This window comes from Caretta caretta, chromosome 1 (genome assembly GCF_965140235.1).
Source record: "Caretta caretta isolate rCarCar2 chromosome 1, rCarCar1.hap1, whole genome shotgun sequence".
Taxonomy (NCBI): Eukaryota; Metazoa; Chordata; order Testudines; family Cheloniidae; genus Caretta; species Caretta caretta.
The window spans coordinates 29,770,523-29,788,454 of record NC_134206.1 but is presented as its reverse complement, the minus strand read 5'-3'; the positions used below and the strand labels follow the sequence as shown (position 1 = coordinate 29,788,454).

General features: G+C 45.7%; 1 protein-coding gene across 2 annotated transcripts in view; it reads left to right on the top strand.

The window, feature by feature from the left end:
• Positions 1-289: 289 nt before the first annotated feature.
• Positions 290-17,932, top strand: part of MAML2 (mastermind like transcriptional coactivator 2) — a 290,103-nt gene continuing 272,460 nt past the window's right edge. The window contains exons 1-2 of one of the 2 annotated variants that reach the window (XM_048843591.2): positions 290-541; positions 866-2,159. In XM_048843591.2, coding sequence (XP_048699548.1) covers positions 1,731-2,159 — 429 coding nt within the window. In that variant the 5' untranslated portion in view covers positions 290-541; positions 866-1,730. Of the gene's footprint in view, positions 546-865; positions 2,160-17,932 lie in introns of both variants that reach the window. The other variant, XM_048843582.2, reaches the window with a different exon arrangement.

Genomic DNA, 17,932 nt, shown 5'->3' with positions numbered 1-17,932 from the left:
AAATTTATTCCCTACGAATAAGGGAAGTTATTGGACATTCAGAGCCAGGGAAGAGGTAGCATATAAACCTGGGGACGGCAAAGGGGATTTCCTTGGCTTGCATCCATACAAATAAATCACTGGGATCATAGTTCATAATTGGCTTCTCTCTTCATTCACCTCCTTTGCCGCTTGGAGGCTTCGTGTTTCTCTTTTGCCTCTTCTCCGTGCCCATTACTCTTTCCTGCAGTGACACCGGCCTTCCACTAGGGCTTCCCCAGACGCTTTCTCCTCCGCCGCCGCTCTGCTTTATCCGAGCACAATGAAAGCCTGTGTGTACCCGTAACCCCCGTGCAGTGAGTCAGTATCAGCAAAGCAGCTAACAACAGACAAGAAAGAGAAAGGGATGTTGCAAGGTACTTTTCACTTATCAAGCGGGGGAATCCGGCAGAGGCATCGCTGATAACTGCACCACAGACACCTAGCCCCGCTGTTTGGGGGATGGAATATACAAACCCACAAAGGAAAAGCAGTGGACTACTCCCGGTGCGAAATGCTGGAAGTTCGTAAGTTTCACTATCATTTGTAATTGCTCCGAAGCGCGATATGTCTCTGTGTGTGTGTTTTCTCGTGCTTTTCTTGATATTGTACTTGCAACCGAAATATCGGGGGGAGTGAGAAGTGGCGTATAAGGGAAAATATGCTAAAGGTGATGTTTGCCTACGTTCTTAGCTTGCTTTTATTGCTGGGGGAGGGGGTCCGGGGTGGATATAAACACTTAATACGGATTTCACAGAGTGGCTGGATTAATAGAAAGCAAAGCATGGTCTGAAAGTCCAGTTACGGACATTGTTACCAACTGGGGATCCATCTCTTTTCTTTTTAGCGGAGCTACATTAGCAGCAGACAGCTGGAGACAGTAATAAGACAAGAAGACTGGAGAGCAAAGAGAGAGAGAGAGAGAGACGAGAAAACACAAAGACTTAACTCATCTGAACCTCCTCCTCCGCCCCCTTTATCTGCAGTTTCTTGAAGGCTTATAAAAAAAATCCTCTCGACCAAATTAAAACAAACCAAAACAAGGGACAGTCTTTGAGATCCTTCGCCCCATCACTGCAATTTCTTCCTCTAGAGAAATTTCCCCTTAAAGAATATCTCCCTCCTCCCGAAAATTAAATAATTAAAGAAAGCCGCCAAGTTTCACTCATTTGGGAGGGAGAGTCCCTCCGTCTGGGGGACTCATTTTTTTTTAAGGCAGTGGGTTGGTGGTTTGATTTGTTTCATTATTATTCCCCTTGAGACAGGTCTCTTGCCCCCCCCCCGCCTCCCCCCCAGGATTTTTGCTGTGTGCATCCATGAGCCCTTTACCCTCTCCCTTGTTCTAATTTGTTTTAATCTCCCTCCTTCAAATGGTCATCTGCAGTCTTGGGACGCAAACCGCCCATCATCTTTAATTCTATGTTGGCAAATACCTAGCGATCGCGGGTCAATCCCATCCCGCCCCCACCCCAGCTCTGGCAAGCTCCTCCAGAGAGGTCAAGCCCGATTGCTAAGGGGTGGGGGTGGGGGAGGCTGATCGAGATCTGGGGGACTGCCGGGCCCGGGCTCGGGATCCCTTCTCCCCCCGAGCCAGCCCATCCCTCCCTCTCCGTCCCCATCCATGTGGCAGTGAGACCAAAGCTCAGCGTTGTCAGGGGCAGCATCGCAGGCGCGACCCAGCCGGAGCAGCGAGCAGCAGCGTGGCCGGCAGGATGGGGGACACGGCTCCCCCCCAGGCCCCGGATCTCGGGGCCGGTCTCCTGGGAGGGGGCACGGTGGCCCCCCGGGTGCACAGCGCCATCGTGGAGCGGCTGCGAGCCCGCATCGCCGTCTGCCGCCAGCACCACCAGAGCTGCGAGGGACGCTACGAGCGGGGCCGGGCGGAGAGCTCGGACCGCGAGCGGGAGAGCACCCTGCAGCTGCTGAACCTGGTGCAGCACGGCCAGGGGGCCAGGAAGAGCGGCAAGCACAGCAAGGGGGCGGGCAGCGCCGGCCCGGCTCCCTCTGCCGCGCCGCCGGACTATCACCCGCAGCTGCTCAGCAACGGGGCTGCTGGGGGCAGGAGTGGGATCGACGGGGAGCAGCAGCAGCCGCCGGGCTCAGCGGCCGAGGCGGGGCAGAGGAACTCAGCCCTCATTGCGGTGAGTCAGATCCTGTCTCCTTCCAGCTGACGGCGTCGCCTGCAGGTTGTGCGCCTCTGTGTGGGCACCTGGTGCCAGTGGGGCAGGGACAGAGAGACTGGTCCGGTCAGCGTGGGGAGTGTGAGCGTAGGGTGCCATAGATGCAGAGTGCGTGAGCATCAGGCGCCACTGGTGGCGGGAGTTCGGTACTTGGAGCCACAGGTATGGGGCACTGGGTGTCTCTGGTGTTGGATGTTGGGGACTAGGTGCCACTGGTATGAGACATGGGGCACTGGGTGTCTCTGGTGTTGGATGTTGGGGACTAGGTGCCACTGGTATGGGACATGGGGCACTGGGTGTCTCTGGTGTTGGATGTTGGGGACTAGGTGCCACTGGTATGAGACATGGGGCACTGGGTGTCTCTGGTGTTGGATGTTGGGGACTAGGTGCCACTGGTATGGGACATGGGGCACTGGGTGTCTCTGGTGTTGGATGTTGGGGACTAGGAGCCACTGGTATGGGACATGGGGCAGTGGGTGTCTCTGGTGTTGGATGTTGGGGACTAGGTGCCACTGGTATGAGACATGGGGCACTGGGTGTCTCTGGTGTTGGATGTTGGGGACTAGGTGCCGCTGGTATGGGGCATACGAGGTGTCACCAATATGAGATGGGGGTACTGAGTGCCACTGGTGTGGGGCATGAGTACCGGGTGCTGTCAATGTAGAATGCATGGATACTGAGGGCCATTGGCACAGGTGTGTGGGCATCAGGTGCTGTCAGCCCAGGGGGCATAGGCTCTGGTGCTACTACTGTGGACAGTGTGAATAAATGGGGCGTGAGCACTGGATGCCACCAATGCAGGGTGCCTGGGTAGCAGATGCTACTAGTGCACTTGTGTGATGTGCGGCAACCTGCTGTCTCCTGTGTTTACCAGCCTACGTACAAAATGACATGTTTGTCAGTGGCAAAGGCAGGGAAAGCCTCCAGCACGCCCATCATAACTTCTTGTTTCCTGCAAAGGAACTTTATTTGCCACTATGATGACGTAGCATTCTGATATCCCCAGCATGCTGTGTGTACTGTACATATATCCTCCAGCCATTCATGATGGCCTGAAAAATATACCAGCCCAGGCACAAAATATATTCACCCACAATTTAGTTTTATGATTATGGAGGGGGCGGAGGGGGAGAGGAATATGGTGTTGGGTGAATGGGCAAACAGTATCTTCCAAAGCTGATGCGTATGTATATATATATATATATATCTGTAAAAAAAACCAAGCCAGCAAAATCACCCCTATACATACACATCCCCATTTCAGTTTAATTGAATGAGGTTTTGTTGGCATGACAAGTTATACAACTGTTTCTAAAGTGTAAAAATACAGTGTAAAATATGACTGTCTAGACAGAGTTCTGTATAGGTGGGAATAGCTACATTTTAACCTTCTTCTGAAGGCACTCCTGGAAACAGGATGCCATACTAGATGGATCATTATTTTGTTCCAGTCTGGCAATGTTTTTACACATGCAGGCACGCGTAGGTCTTGATCCTGCACTCACTGAATTTAGTAGCAAAACTCCCATTGACTTCACTGCTGCAGGATCAGGCCTGTAAACCTCAATCCTGCAAACACTTGCACATGTTCTTGACTTTACACAGATGAATAGTCTCTGACATGGGCAAAGTTAAGCAAGTCTTTGCAGGATCAGGGTCATATGCAGTATTTAGATTGATTTATTAATCTTTTGGATTTTTGAACTATTGTAATCAGTTTATATGTATGCATTTGACCCAGATTAGCATGAGATTTTGCCCTCCAAACCAGAATGACTTGTCAGAATTCCACACACAGAAGACACCTCTGGTGTCATTATATGTCTGCTTTGTGATGTCTCTTTAACTTCCATTTCAAGTCAGCTCTAAGAAAAATACATAATCAGTAAATGGTTAAAACAAAATTTAAAAGGTTAAAATGAATATTTACTGAGTTAGAGGACAAAAGCAGCATTAAAAATATTCCCAGTGGATTAAATGATCCCCGGTGTATTTTAACATATTGTCCAGGGCTCAATTGCAAGAACAATTTTAACTCTGGGCAATAGTTCGTTGCTATTGCTTTTGCACCCAGTCAGTATTTATACAATGTACAGATAGACAGTGAAAAAAGGTGTGTGTGTGTTTGTGTGTGTGTGTGTGTGTGTATATAGGTTAGCTTTAAATTCTGAAGATCAGCAAACACTTAAATATGATGAATTCTTAACATTATGTAATATTGGGTAGCTAAACAACTGCTTCTCAGACTTGGTGTTTAAAGTATGAACTTGACCCAGAAAGGGTTTATTTGCTGTCATCATAGGACACGTTTTATGGAGCAAAGTTGCAAGAGTTTTACAGATAATGCCACTTTGTAAATGGCATGATGAAAAGACATGTTGATGTTTTTAAATCGGAAAGTGTAGGCCTGAGTGTTGTAGATACAAAATAGGGAAGTCTCACTACTCTTTTTATGAGGAGTCTGCCTTGCTCTTGGAGCATGTACAATGCTGCTTTTCCTTTCTACCGCGACTCCAGAAAAACACACAACAAATGACAGGGATGGCTGTTAGTTGAATGACTGAAAATAGCTTTGCGCGCGCAGACACCCACCCACACACACACACACACGCCTTTTTAATACCTAATTTATTCTAAAATGGGACCGGCTGTGTTGTTTTTCTCATGTTACACTGGTATTCACTACAATCTGTGGATCTAAATTTGGGGCCACATTATTCAGCATCATACTGAGGATGATGATGGAAGCATGAATGTGATAACATTGTGTCCAAAGGGAGTTAGACACTCAGACCTGATCTGGTGTTCAGATTAAATCTCTGTATTTCCCATCACAGTCAAGTAAGCCATTATCTTATTTTTTCAGTGAGTGTTAATTAAATGCTTTGCATTCATCTTTAAAACAATAAAAGGCTTTTGCTTAATCATGTACTTTCCAAAAAGCCTCACTTTCTCATTTCAGTTAGCAGGCCGGTGTGGTTTTTAACTAGTGGTGACGATTATTATGAAATAATTGGAGGCAGCTGTTTGAAAGTGCTATGGATACAAACAAACAAGTCTCAAGAAAATACTTTGATTTTCTTCTTTTGAGTGAAGAAGGCTTTGCCCTTGTTTGTGGAACAGTGTTAAAGGTTGTCAGCCTGCTTTTTGCTGTAAGATGCTGTACTTAGCTTCAATTTCTTATGCCCCTTTTGGTCAGCTCAAAGTTAACTGCAGGATGGAGCTAAATTTGTGTGCCCCTTACAAGAGAGAGATTTGAAATGGTCACAGTAGGTTTTGTATACCTGCATTTTGAGGGGTTTTTAGATCCTACTAATGCGGTGGATGACTTCCCTGCTGTGTTTGAATGCCCAGACCAAATTGTGACTCTGAAGAAGTGCTGGCTCATAAAGCAGCATTGTTTTAGTGGTATCACTGCACATTACTGATTTTCCTACTTTGTGTCGGACACTATCCACAGACATTCTTTTCCGTTCATTTGCTTCTTTGGGAGGACTAGCTAACTAAGGAACACAAAAAATCACCAGTTCTAAATCATTGTTATGCATAATAGAAGTGGGTGTTCTCCTTACCAATTGCTCCTTAGAACGTTATCTGAGGTATTCAAAACCCCCTGACTGGGTATGGGGATGTAAAATTCAAATAGTCAAATATCACATACCAAGTTGAGGAGAATCTCAGAGTTACGAACACCTGAGGAATGGAGGTTGTTTGTAACTCTGAAATGTTTGTAACTCTGAACAAGATGTTATGGTTGTTCTTTCAAAAGTTTACAACTGAACATTGACTTAATACAGCTTTGAAACTTTACTATGCAGAAGAAAAATGACGCTGTCCCTTTATTTTTGTAGTAGTTTACATTTAACACAGTGCTGTACTGTATTCGGTTTTTTGTTTTGGTCTCTGCTGCTGCCTCATGGTGTACTTCCGGTTCCAAACGAGGTGTGTGGTTGACTGGTCAGTTCAACATGATCCCACTGACATAGCTACTGCCGCTCATTGAGCTGGTTTTATTAGGTCCACGGGAGAGCTGTGTCACTGTAAGCTTGTAAGTGTAGACATGGCCTAAGGGGGCCCTTCATGGGGTCCAGCCAGAGCATGGCTGGGGAGAACAAGCCCTGCTCCCCACGAGTCATTCAGAGTGCGCTCACTGCTTGAAAGGGTGAGGTCCAGGTAGGATTGCCAACTTCCTAATTGCACAAAACCGAACACCCTTGCCCTGCCCTGCCTTTTCCCCACCCCTTCCCCGAGGCCCCGCCCCCCACTAACTCCATCCCCCCCCCCCTCACTTTCACTGGGCTGGGGAAGAGGGTTGGGATGTGGGTGGGAGTGAGGGCTCTGGCTGGGGGTGCGGGCTCTGGAGTGGGGCCAGAAATGAGGGGTTCAGGGTGTAGGAGGGGGCTCCAGGCTGGGGCAGAGGGCTGTGGTGTGGGAGGGGGTGCGGGCTTTGGCTGGGGGGTGTGGGCTCTGGGGTTGGTCTGGGGATGAGGGGTTTCGGGTGCAGGAGGGGCTGTGGGGTGCGGGCTCCAGGAGGGAGCTTGGGTGCGGGAGGGGCCTCAGGGCTGGGACAGGGGGTTGGGGTGTGGGAGGGGGTGCGGGCTCCGGGAGACAGTTGGGGTGTGGGAGGGGGTTTGGGATGCGGACTCCAGCTGGGTGGTGCTTACCTCAGGCGGCTCCCGGAAGCATCTAGCATGTCCAGCTCCTAGGCGGAAGGGCCAGGGGGCTCTGCATGTTGCCCACGCTCGCAGGCGCTGCCCCTACAGCTCCCATTAAACACGGTTCCTGGCCAATGGGATCTGCGGAGCTGGCGCTCAGGGCGGGGACAGTGCACAGAGCCTCCCTGGCCACCTCTGAGCCTAGGAACCAGACATGGCGGCCACTTTCGGGAGCCATGCGGAGCCACAGACTGGACTTTTAATGGCTAGGGTCCTTTTCGACCAGGCAACTCTAGGTCCTGGCCCTCTGACCCCTCTTCCCCATTCATCAGAATGTGATGAGTTATGCTAGTGAATTCTCTCCTCACCTTCTCCAAAGGCAGCAGAGCTTCTGCTCTGGGGGGCATTCCCATGATCTCGCAAAGGAACTCTAGCTAAGGTGCTATTCGCACAGAGGGTTTTTTGCACTGATTCAACCCCCTAACGTGGACACACTGCACCCATATGAACTGTGAAGTTGCACTGGTGCAAATCACTGCGGTTTTGCAAGGGTGAACTTACCCTGGTGTAGCTACCCTGTAGTTACCCTCATTGTAGACAAGGCCCTGAGATAGGCATAACAACTTTTGGGGACTTAGGTTGCAACATAGCCCTTCCGCTTGCATGAGCCAGGATCTAGGCCTATGGTTTATCTGTTGAAGAACGCTGGATCATTACATTTGTTACTCCTGGGGGAATTCTGCGCCAAAAATTAAAAATTCTGTGCACAATATTTGAAAATTCTGCAAAATTCTGCATATTTTATTTGTCAAAATAATACAATATAATCACACCCGTTTCAATTACTTTGGTCAATTATTTCAAAATACTTGTCAGCAAGTATGTCTGTAACAATACAGACAACAACAAAACCAAAAGATTCAGGGAATTATTTTTTGACAGATAGATTCCTAACTAGACATATTAATACAGAATGTTGAGTAATTAATTTAAACTACAATATAGAAACATATTTCTTGCATGCCTCTGAAAAAGTGCAAAGGCTTGGGGAAGTCAGGCATAATGGAGGAGCTGAGGGAGAGGGAAGTAATTGCTGGGGAAGAGCCAGAGAGTGAACCTGGAGGATTGCTGGGTATGGGCAAGAGAACTATGGAACAGGTTTTTTGGGGGAGGGGGAGGGATTGTTAGGGAGTTGGGGAGCCTACCCTATGCAGATCCTGGCTGACCCCCTAGCCTCTCCCATTCAGTCAGACACATCTGCCCCTGTCCCTGTGTGTCCCTGCATCCCCCGCCCCATCCCCATGTGGCCCTCCATCCCCCCCTCATCCCCATGTGTTCCTAACCCCCTACCCTGTCCTCACGTGGCCCTGCAGCCCCCCATCACCTGTCCCCATGTGGCCCTGCAGGCCACCTCCCATTCAGCCCCTGGCTCAATGCTGTCACCCGACTAGCTCCTGAGCCCACACCCCAGTCTGTTCCCCCCACTAGCCCTTCTGAACCCCAGTCTGTGACACACACACCCGAAGCAATGCCACATGTCCCACTCTGTCCATCCAGTGCCTCCTCACCTGCCTTACTGCAAGGAATGCAGCCTCTCTGGCTGGCTGCCATCTCTTCTCGTGCCACAGCAGCCTCTGGTGGGTGAAAGGTGTAATTGCAGCGCCTCTCCAGCAGAATCTTATATTGTGCTGAGAAAAAAAAAATCAGTGGGTGACATGAATTCTGCACATGTGCAGTGCCACAGAATTCCCTCAGGAGTAATTTGTTTTACAGATCCTATTAAAAGTTGTTACAAATCCTGGTGCTGTCCATGTCAGTGGCAAAACTCCCTTTGACTTCAGTGGGAGCAAGAACTGGTCCTTGGTGAATAAAGATGAATTAAGTCCACATGCTTTAGGTCAGGTTTTCATATATACAGCAAAGGTATGTCTACACTTCAGTGTAAGCCCTGGGTTCAAACTCAGGCTCAATCCAAACCCCACTTCTGTCTTCACACAAATCACCCAGGGATTGGATCCAGGGTCCCAGGATCCCATGAGAGTGGAGGGTCCAAGCCTGAGTCAAGCTGGGACCCCCGGTTCAAGCCCAAGTACTTTGCACTGTAGATACAGTCCTACTGGAAAATGTGCTCTGGGAGTCCACCAAAAGTATTCCACTGTCCCACAGACTAACTTTCTTTGTTCTCTGGACAGTCAAATACGCAAGCATGCTCCAGTGAAAGATTGGGTATGGCCATATACCGTCAATCACATTATTGAAAAGCTACCGTGTTTAGGGGTATCAGGTGGATGGCACACAAAAGTAAATATTTGACACCCCATGAAGTTTGAAACATGAATTGTTAGCTTGAAAGTGTAAAACAGTTCAGAGAATTAGTACAACTGTGTTGGGTTTTTGATTTGATACTCATTGGTTTCCAGTTAGCAGTTTAAAACAAATATTTTTTTCCCTAGTAAAGCATTTTTGCCAGCAATATTTTCTGACTGGAGAATAAAGACCAGACTTGTTGGCTGAACCCCTGTGACTGTATCTGACTGAGTGACAAATTTCCTCTCTAGGAGAGTGTTAGGAGACATTATTATACTGTCTGCGTACAGCCATCTTTTCCTAAAGAACTGACCTTTTTTGGTTACTCTTCCCAGTGCAAACTGTAATAGCGGGACTGTTCTGGTTTTCATTACATATCTGTTACAGTTATGTGCCGGAGGGCATTTTCCAGTGGTCTGAACAGTAAATTTGTAATACCTAGAGACACTGGAACTGCAGGTTCTAATCCAAGCAGGGCTGATTCATCTCTTTGTTTGTCCAGTGTAGATTGAGTACCATGCACTGGGGCTTGTAGGCATTACTGTTCTCTTCGGGTTCTTATACTATGACCATCACGATGGTATCTGAACTCCTTGCCACAAGTGTGCTAAGTGATATGACTGTCACTTGTGACATGTGATTCTTTCCTACGTTCACTCTTCCTCTCCACTGGGGGAAAACTGCCTGTGGATTTTTTTTTATTGTTATTATTTTCTTTACTTTGGAAAATGGCCTCCTGCTCCACATGCCTTCTCCCTTTGTGTGCTGTCTGCTCTTACATGTAAGTGACAATAAAGAAAAAGAGAAACACTTTGCCTGCTTTGCAGCTCTGCAGAGCGGACATAGCTAACAGAGGGGGCTGGATTCTAGCCCTTCTAGTTCACTAACTTCCAATCAGTCACACCTGTACAAACCTATAGACGGCAATGGGTTTGCACAGTGTGGCTGAGGGCGTAACTGGAAGGCAATAGGATTGCACAGATGCCACAGAGAGCTGAATTTGGCTTGTAGAACTTTTATTACAGGTGGTTATGCTGGAAGTCACGGAGAGACAGTAAACACTGAGCCCTCACCATGCCAATGCCAGTTTGAAAGCCACATTTCAGGGTAGATTCACACTTGAAATACTGAGGTTTGGTCTGCTCATTAAAGACCTTCTGGCACTTTCTGCAAGAGTAGGTGCTTCACCCTAGTATCCTTGGCCCCAATTTTCCCCTCCCTGCCATCCCTGTGCTACTCGTTGTGAACAAGAGTTGGTTGCCAGTCTCTGTCCTCAGAAGAGGTTGCATTTCACTGAGGCCTGGTGTACACTAGAATTTTACACCAGTATAGCTATGTCTCTGATGGGTGTGAAAAATCCACCTCTCCTGAGAGACATAAGAACGGCCAGACTGGGTCAGACCAAAGGTCCACCTAGCCCAGTATCCTGTCTTCCGACAGTGGCCAATGCCCCGTGCCCCAGAGGGAATGGACAGAGCAGGTAATAATCAAGTGATCCATCCCCTGTTGCCCATTCCCAGCTTCTGGCAAACAGAGGCTAAGGACACCATCCCTGTCCATTCTGGCTAATAGCCATAGACGTAGCTGTACCGACCCAACCTCTGGTGTAGACAACACTAGGCTGACAGAAGAATTCTTCCACTGACCTAGCTACCACCTCCTGAGGTGGTGGATTAATGACACTGGTGGGAGAATTGCTCCTGTGGGTGTAGGTAGTGTCCACACTGAAGCGCTATAGCTGTGCCACGGTAGCATTTTAAATGTCGACAAGCCCTGATTCTGGATGTTTTAGAGCTTGTTGAGCTGCAGTGCGCTGCAGCTGTGTGCTGATAAGGAAAGTTTATGTATCTGAATCAGATTGATCCGAGTAGAAATGCATCAACTTGGATCACTTTGTGGGTAGAAAGGCTTTGAGTCACTGTTGAGAGCCCTTTGGCCTGCAGGGAACCATTGTTTAGATTGGATCTGGGCCCCTTTTGTCTTAATCTGCTTTGTCTGTGCAACTATTCTCTGAACAAAACTCTGGGAGAACCCTTGGGAGCCATATAAAGTGTATTTTTAATTAAACATTGAATAAGTTACACGTGTTAAGTGTCTGCTAGTTGAGAAGCTTGGCCAGACTTGTTCAGGTCTAGCTTTCCAGCCAAAGCACCTGCTTCCTTTGAAGCCTTTACACCATTGGGTAACTTTCATGGAATCCCCCTCCATTTTTCAGTAGTTTATTTTGCAGTTTTTACCTACAGGGCTTCTGTAGCTATCAAGCAGCAAAACAGATTTCACATGTGACTTGTCCTGACAAATCAGCCAAGCCAAAAGAATTGGTTAGTTAGCCTCCATTGGCCCTTATGCTGTATTTCACAGCATGGTTTACACATTTGCTGTTACTCATCTTCAGATCCCTGGTGTGTGCTACTCAAGCAGAGGAGAGCGGTAATGCTTCTATTTCCTCTGTGCTGAGAAGTGTGACTCCAAAGAAAATGTAAATCTCTCTGTGGGGAAGTCTGAACTCTTGAAAGGGTGACTGGTCTCCTGTGAGTCACATGAGCTGCTTCTCAAAACCTTGACTTAACTTGGTATTATTATTTTTTAACAACTTTAAGATTACCCCTCACCCCTGAAGGAAGGCTGCCTGCCTAAGTGCAAAAGAAGGTGTACATGGCCTGAAGTTGTACTAGAGTTTACAAATGATCAGGACTTGAGAAATTTGCTAGACACCTACTAGCCAGAAGACTAAACTAACTAGCCAAAGGCATAGATGAAGGAGGGTTCCCCACCAGTTAAGTGCGATAGAATTATAGGATGGTTAAATAAGCCTCTGTTCAATACTGTAGGTTTTTAACAGTAATTTCAGCAGAGCACATTAAATTTACACGGAACCCATGAATCTCTTTCCATCCCCCAGCCTTGTGGGGGAGAAGGGAGAATGAGGGAGAAGGGAATGAAGTCTTGGATCTTTTGCCCCTCCCCCGTCTCCTAATCTTGGGTCCCACTCCCCAGTGGGTGCCTTTCATGCCTTTGCCAACAGCAGCAGGATGCAGCTGACGTGATTCTCGACAGCACATTGCTTTCCGAAGAGTTCAGATTAGGAGCAATGAAATGACAGGGGTCTTATCCATTTTGCTCTGCTGCTGCCCAGAAGAGCTCTGAGCAGCGAATGAAGCAGCCGTATTAGCTGCAGACTCAGAAAAACCATATTTTACAGGTTGATATTTGGATCACTTTTACATCAGAGCAACCATAAAGGCTGGATTTTATTGTAAATGAAAGCATGCATTGGTGATTTATGTCCCTGCACTTGTTAAGGGAAGGCTTCCCGTTTGCCACTGGACAGTTGGCATGGGGATAATTAATTCATTAAAATTAATAATGATTATTATTATGTAAGTGCCAACATTATGCCAAGCACAAAATGCTGACAGTTCCCCACCAAAGGTGCTTGTAGAGGCAGAGCTGGGTCTAGAAATCACTTTGCCTGAATCCCAGTCTAGCGCTCTAATCACTAGACCATGCTGGTATAAATCATATCAGTTCTTTTTGCGTCAATTTCCCCATCATGAGTCATCAGCTCCAAACCTTCAGCTATCACGAGTCAGGCTCCCAAAAATCATGAGATTGGTTTAAACATCATGAGGTTTTTTTATATAACAAAATTTGGCTTTTTTTTACTTGCCTTCTGTTTTTCTGAGCCATCATGGTGCTTTCAGGTTACATTTTCAAGCTTTTCTCCATGGCCATGAGGGTTATAAAGTTATTTAAGAAAAAGAAAACCTGAAAGCTGAGAGTTTCACGTGATCACATGACTCCAGGAGCGGAGGCTTTTTGTGAGGCACCAAATATTGCAAGACACACCCTAAAATCACTGTACCAGTCCCTCCTTTTTAGAGAACAGGGGGCATTCTCATCTGAAAGCCTCTAAGTTATTATTGTTTATATTTGTGTGTATTAGGTTGCACGTTTGTCGTCTTGCCGGCTGTTTTGTCTCTGATTATTTTCTTACTCAAGCTGGCTGCCTCCATACAGTGCTGCTGCTCAGCACTTGTGCTAACTAGTGACAGACAGTGGGAGTGGAATCACAAGCATACCCAAGGCAGCTGCTGTTCAGATAGGCAGCATGAGCACTCCCCAGTGGCAGCTGGTGGCAGTGTGTTTTCACGGCTGTTCACATTACCTGCTGTTAAAGCTGTGTGATTCCACTCTGGTGGCATCATGGGCAGATTCATGGCTGCTGCTGCTGGGAGCCACATTTGGAGAAATTCTCTGAAAAGTAAATAATTAACAATAAAAAAAATTATTTGAGAAATAGATTCTTGTCTGCTGAACTTTGGATCCAGGTGGCAGCAGTATATCAAGGAAACTGGCATGGATGGGATATGGATGGGCATGGAAGAGCTGGGACAAATGGAAATGTGCCATTAGAAAGTTCAGTGGGATTACTGGCAAAGCAATCTACCTGCTGTAGAAACAAAAAAACATGCACTTGTTGCAAATCAGAAACCTGACTGATGTTTGCAAGAAACCAGTAAGATACTGCACCAATAAATAAACCATTACAGTGGGTTTGTACTGTCTTCTCTCTGTTGTCATAACGCATTTACATGCTGCATGCCTTAATATGGTACCCCAGCCAATACTGTTATTGTAATTATTTTATTTATTAAAGTACTGGCTAGATGCCCCAACCAAATTTGAGGCCCTGTTGTGCCAGGCACTGTACAAATACATAGTGAGAGACATTCCCTGCTCCAAAGTCTAAAAAGACAAGACAGACGAGTGGTTGGAGGAGAAACAGAAGCACAAAGGGGTGAAGTGCTTTGCTCATGGTCAGACAGTGGATCAGTGGCAAAACTGGGAATAGTGCCCAGATTTCCTGACTCCCAGTCCAGGCCCCATTAATCGTTTCTTTGCTTTGTGTGCCGTGACCTATAGGAATGTAAGGAGAACTTCGTAAAAACTTCAGAGTCAATTTTTCGTTTTGGTAACTAAATCACCAGCGTAACATTGAACAAAAGAGGTCATATACCGCATTGCCATGCACTGTTGTTACTGGCATACATACATGGCCAAAAGGGGGTTATCCCATTATACGTGATCCTTCAGCTGTGTAGGGGGCAGGGATTCTGATCTAACTGATGTTTTGGTGGATTACATGCTAATCTCATTATAGGACACGGGCATGCTATTCTGCATAATTAAAAAAATACCATTGTTTATAATCTCTTGGAGTTTCCAAATGGAAATCTTTTCCAGTTTTGTTTCCTTCCCTCGTTTGCACACTGGTTTGCTATTATGGGGTTACTCATGACTGTTGAGTATCCAGCACTGATGCTTTTGCTGTAAATTATTTATTGCATGGAAGCACGTTACAACAGTTATTTTTCATGGCGTTTACTCAGTGTACTAATAAAACATGCAGAAAGTAAACAATCAACAGTAAGGAGACACTTGTGGTATGTATTTATTTTCATTCCTCGCTGTGCGATGTTGTTTGATTCAGAAGAAGCCTTAGAATTGGATTGTCTTGAAATGAAAGTTAATTGCATCAGTAGTTTCTTTCTTCAGAAATGTGACTGGAGACAAAACTCTGGCCAGAGTGGTAATGACTTATCAAGAGCCTGTAGTAAACAATGGGAGAATCACTTTCTTATAGTCATGGTAACAGTGGTGTAAAGAAGCGGGCTTACTGAATGCAGTGCACACTGTCGGCTGAATAATGGTCACCATATTAAGCACATACTGTTAATTTCTGCAGGTCTCCAGAATATTAATTATTCAACAGCAATAACCCTCCTTTGGAAAATGTCTTGGAGACGGGCCTGTTTTGTGCCAGCTGCAGAAGGATGCATGTCAGTTCTGATAACTGCACATGGCATTGTACAATGTTCTCTTGGGGCCTGATCAAGCACTCACTGAAGTCAAAGAGAGTCTTTCCGATCACTTCAGTGGGCTTCGGATGAGGACCTTTCAGAGCAAACAAGACCGTGCTGCGTATCAGCAGGGCCACGACAGCCTCCATTCCCACGGTTGTGTTTGTACTTAGTACGACAGTGCAAAAGGGGAGATAGAGATAGGGTGGAAAAAATTCTTTTATTTGACAGACTGCGGAAGCAATACCTAGTGTAAGTGAATAAGGGGTTAATTCCAGCTCAGCTTTCCCCATCCCTACATAGGTGTTTAGTGGATGCATGTTAGGTCAGGTGGGGAGAATGCCTTTGCGAATCCGGGGCTTCACACTGAAGTGCTGAGGTGAACCCCAGACTGGGGAGTTTTCAATGATTTTCCTGCTTATGATCTTTTTTTTTTTTATTTGCTTTCTTATTAGAATAATTAGCCCTGGAGGAAAAGACTTGTTGACAGCAGCAGTTGTTTTCTATGGAGCCAATCCACCAGATTTCAGACATGTCACTGCAATGGCATTTGGCAAAAGCGCCATAAAGGTTGTTCAGTTCAGGCTTATCACTTTTGAAAATCAGACAACATATATATGAGCCTAATTATGGCTTTAGAAGGCTAATTTTAGGCACTTGCCTTTCTATTCTATTCTATTCTATTCTGTGTAGGTTATTAGACTGCCTTCATCACTGTAGTATCTGAGCATCTGAGCTTTGAGGATCTTGACCCCAATTTTTAATGCACTAAGCAATCAGCAGCTCCCATTGCAATATTTTAGTGGGAGATGTTGGGTACACAGCACCTTTAATAATCAGTCACCTATTTAGAATTTAGGACCCTCATTTTTCTGTCATTACCACTCTATAATAGTTGCAAGAGGTGTTTCAGTGCAATAAATATTCTTGTAAGACCAAGGTCCCTAATCCTCTGTCCTATTTACTTGCAAGGAAAGGGGAGAGAGTACACATCTGCATAGGGACTGGCAGGTGTTTGAGGCTCAAGATAAAAAACTACTGCTAGAGACATTTCCACAGGAATGTGGGTTTGATCCGGGTCCCATTCTTGTCCATGGGAAAACTCCCATTCATTTTAATAGATGTTAGTGTTCAATCAGAGATGGTTGCAGAGAAATGTATTGATTTCCATCCCATGAAAGGATTTGATTCTGTGGCATTCTGAGATAGACTTATTTAGATTGCATGATCTTCAAGACAGGGGTAGTCAATCTCTGTGGCCCTGATCATGCAAATACTTATGCATGTGCTTAACTTTATATGCCTGGATCGTCACATTGAAATCAATAGGACTACTCTTGTGTAAAATGAAAATGTACGTAAGCATTTGAATGTATTCAATACCTAACACAGCGGGCCCCAATCCTGAGAAGGGCCTCTGTGCATTTCAATAAATAATAATAAATAATACAAATAGTAAATTAATAAATAAGTAGCATCTTTATTGGTGTTTGACTTATTTTCTTAACACAGTTAATCGCATACTTTTTCTCTTTTAAACTGCTTTCTACTTTTACTGACAGGCCAATTGATATGAACCTCATATCCATGCCTTCACTTTTCCTTCTGATTGCTTAACCCCCAAGTAGCTTCTAGCAGTTGACTGGCGATCCATTTTCACAAGCTGAGTTCTTTCTTTAGTTCTCCCTACTGACTTTGTATAGTCACATAATCAGTTTCTCTTATACTTTTTGGCCACCTTTTGAAGAGAAAGAAGGTCATGGGGTTTTGGCCCTTACTTTCCAAGTAGAATTCTAACTATAATCCTTGTAATGAGAGCAGTTCTGCTTGTGGTTCAGGCTGTGTCAATGTGTCACCGAAAGCTCTCTTTCTCAGGAACTGGAACACAGTTGTGAACATTTGCTGCAGACTGAACTGACATTTGATGGCCAACAGCTGGCAACACTTTTTTTTCTTTTTCCAAGTTGACTTTAAAAGAATCATTTCACTTTTGCTAAGTTATGCATTTACAAAACAGGCTCTGGGCTAAGCCATACTCCACGACAATTGACTTCAGTGTGGATGCGTGGATGTGAGTAACTCAGAGCAGAAATTTGCATGGAAAGATTAAGACACATTTTTTTCCCACCAGGATAGTGGAAAAACGGGTTTGAGTTGCAAAATCAAATTTGGCATCGAATTACTCTGTGACATGATCCAATCACTTTTAGTAGTTAGAAACCAGCAATGTTGTAACCGGAGGTATTTAGCTTTGAAAAGTGTATTTTGCACATACACAGTAACTACTTTTCATAAGGACTTTTAACACACATATTTGCACGGTAGACCAGAATAGCTCAGAGGAAGTCAATCCAGTCTGTTGGGTAAACAGCATGTACTTGAAATATTTTCTATATATACACACATATATAAAACCTTCAACAGGCATATTTACTATACCTGATAAATTCTAGTCACTTCATTAATGTCATGACAGCATGTGAAGTCAATAACATCCCTTCTGAAAACTCTCTATATTGGATGTGTATTTATTGTGTTTGGCCCATAGTTCATAAATATGCATTTGGATAACCCACGTATCGAAAGGCCTCTTTACAGAAATACTCCATAACGTTGCTGTAAGGTACATTACTCCCAGGATGTGCTGTATGTACCTGGATCTCCAAGCACACAATCAAAGTATAGTTCTTTTGGCACAAAGCAGAAAGTCCCCCACCAAAAACCACCCTCATATCCCTCCCTAGTGGTTGACTGCTCCCCCGCCCCCACTCCTTAGCTGTCCTTTATGCACATTCACTCCCCTTTCACCTGGGGTCTCCCCCTGTCTTCCCTCCTTTCATGATCCTGACACTGCCTTGTAATGGTGTTTTTCTTCTGAGCTAGAGACAGGCTAACACAGACTTGCTGA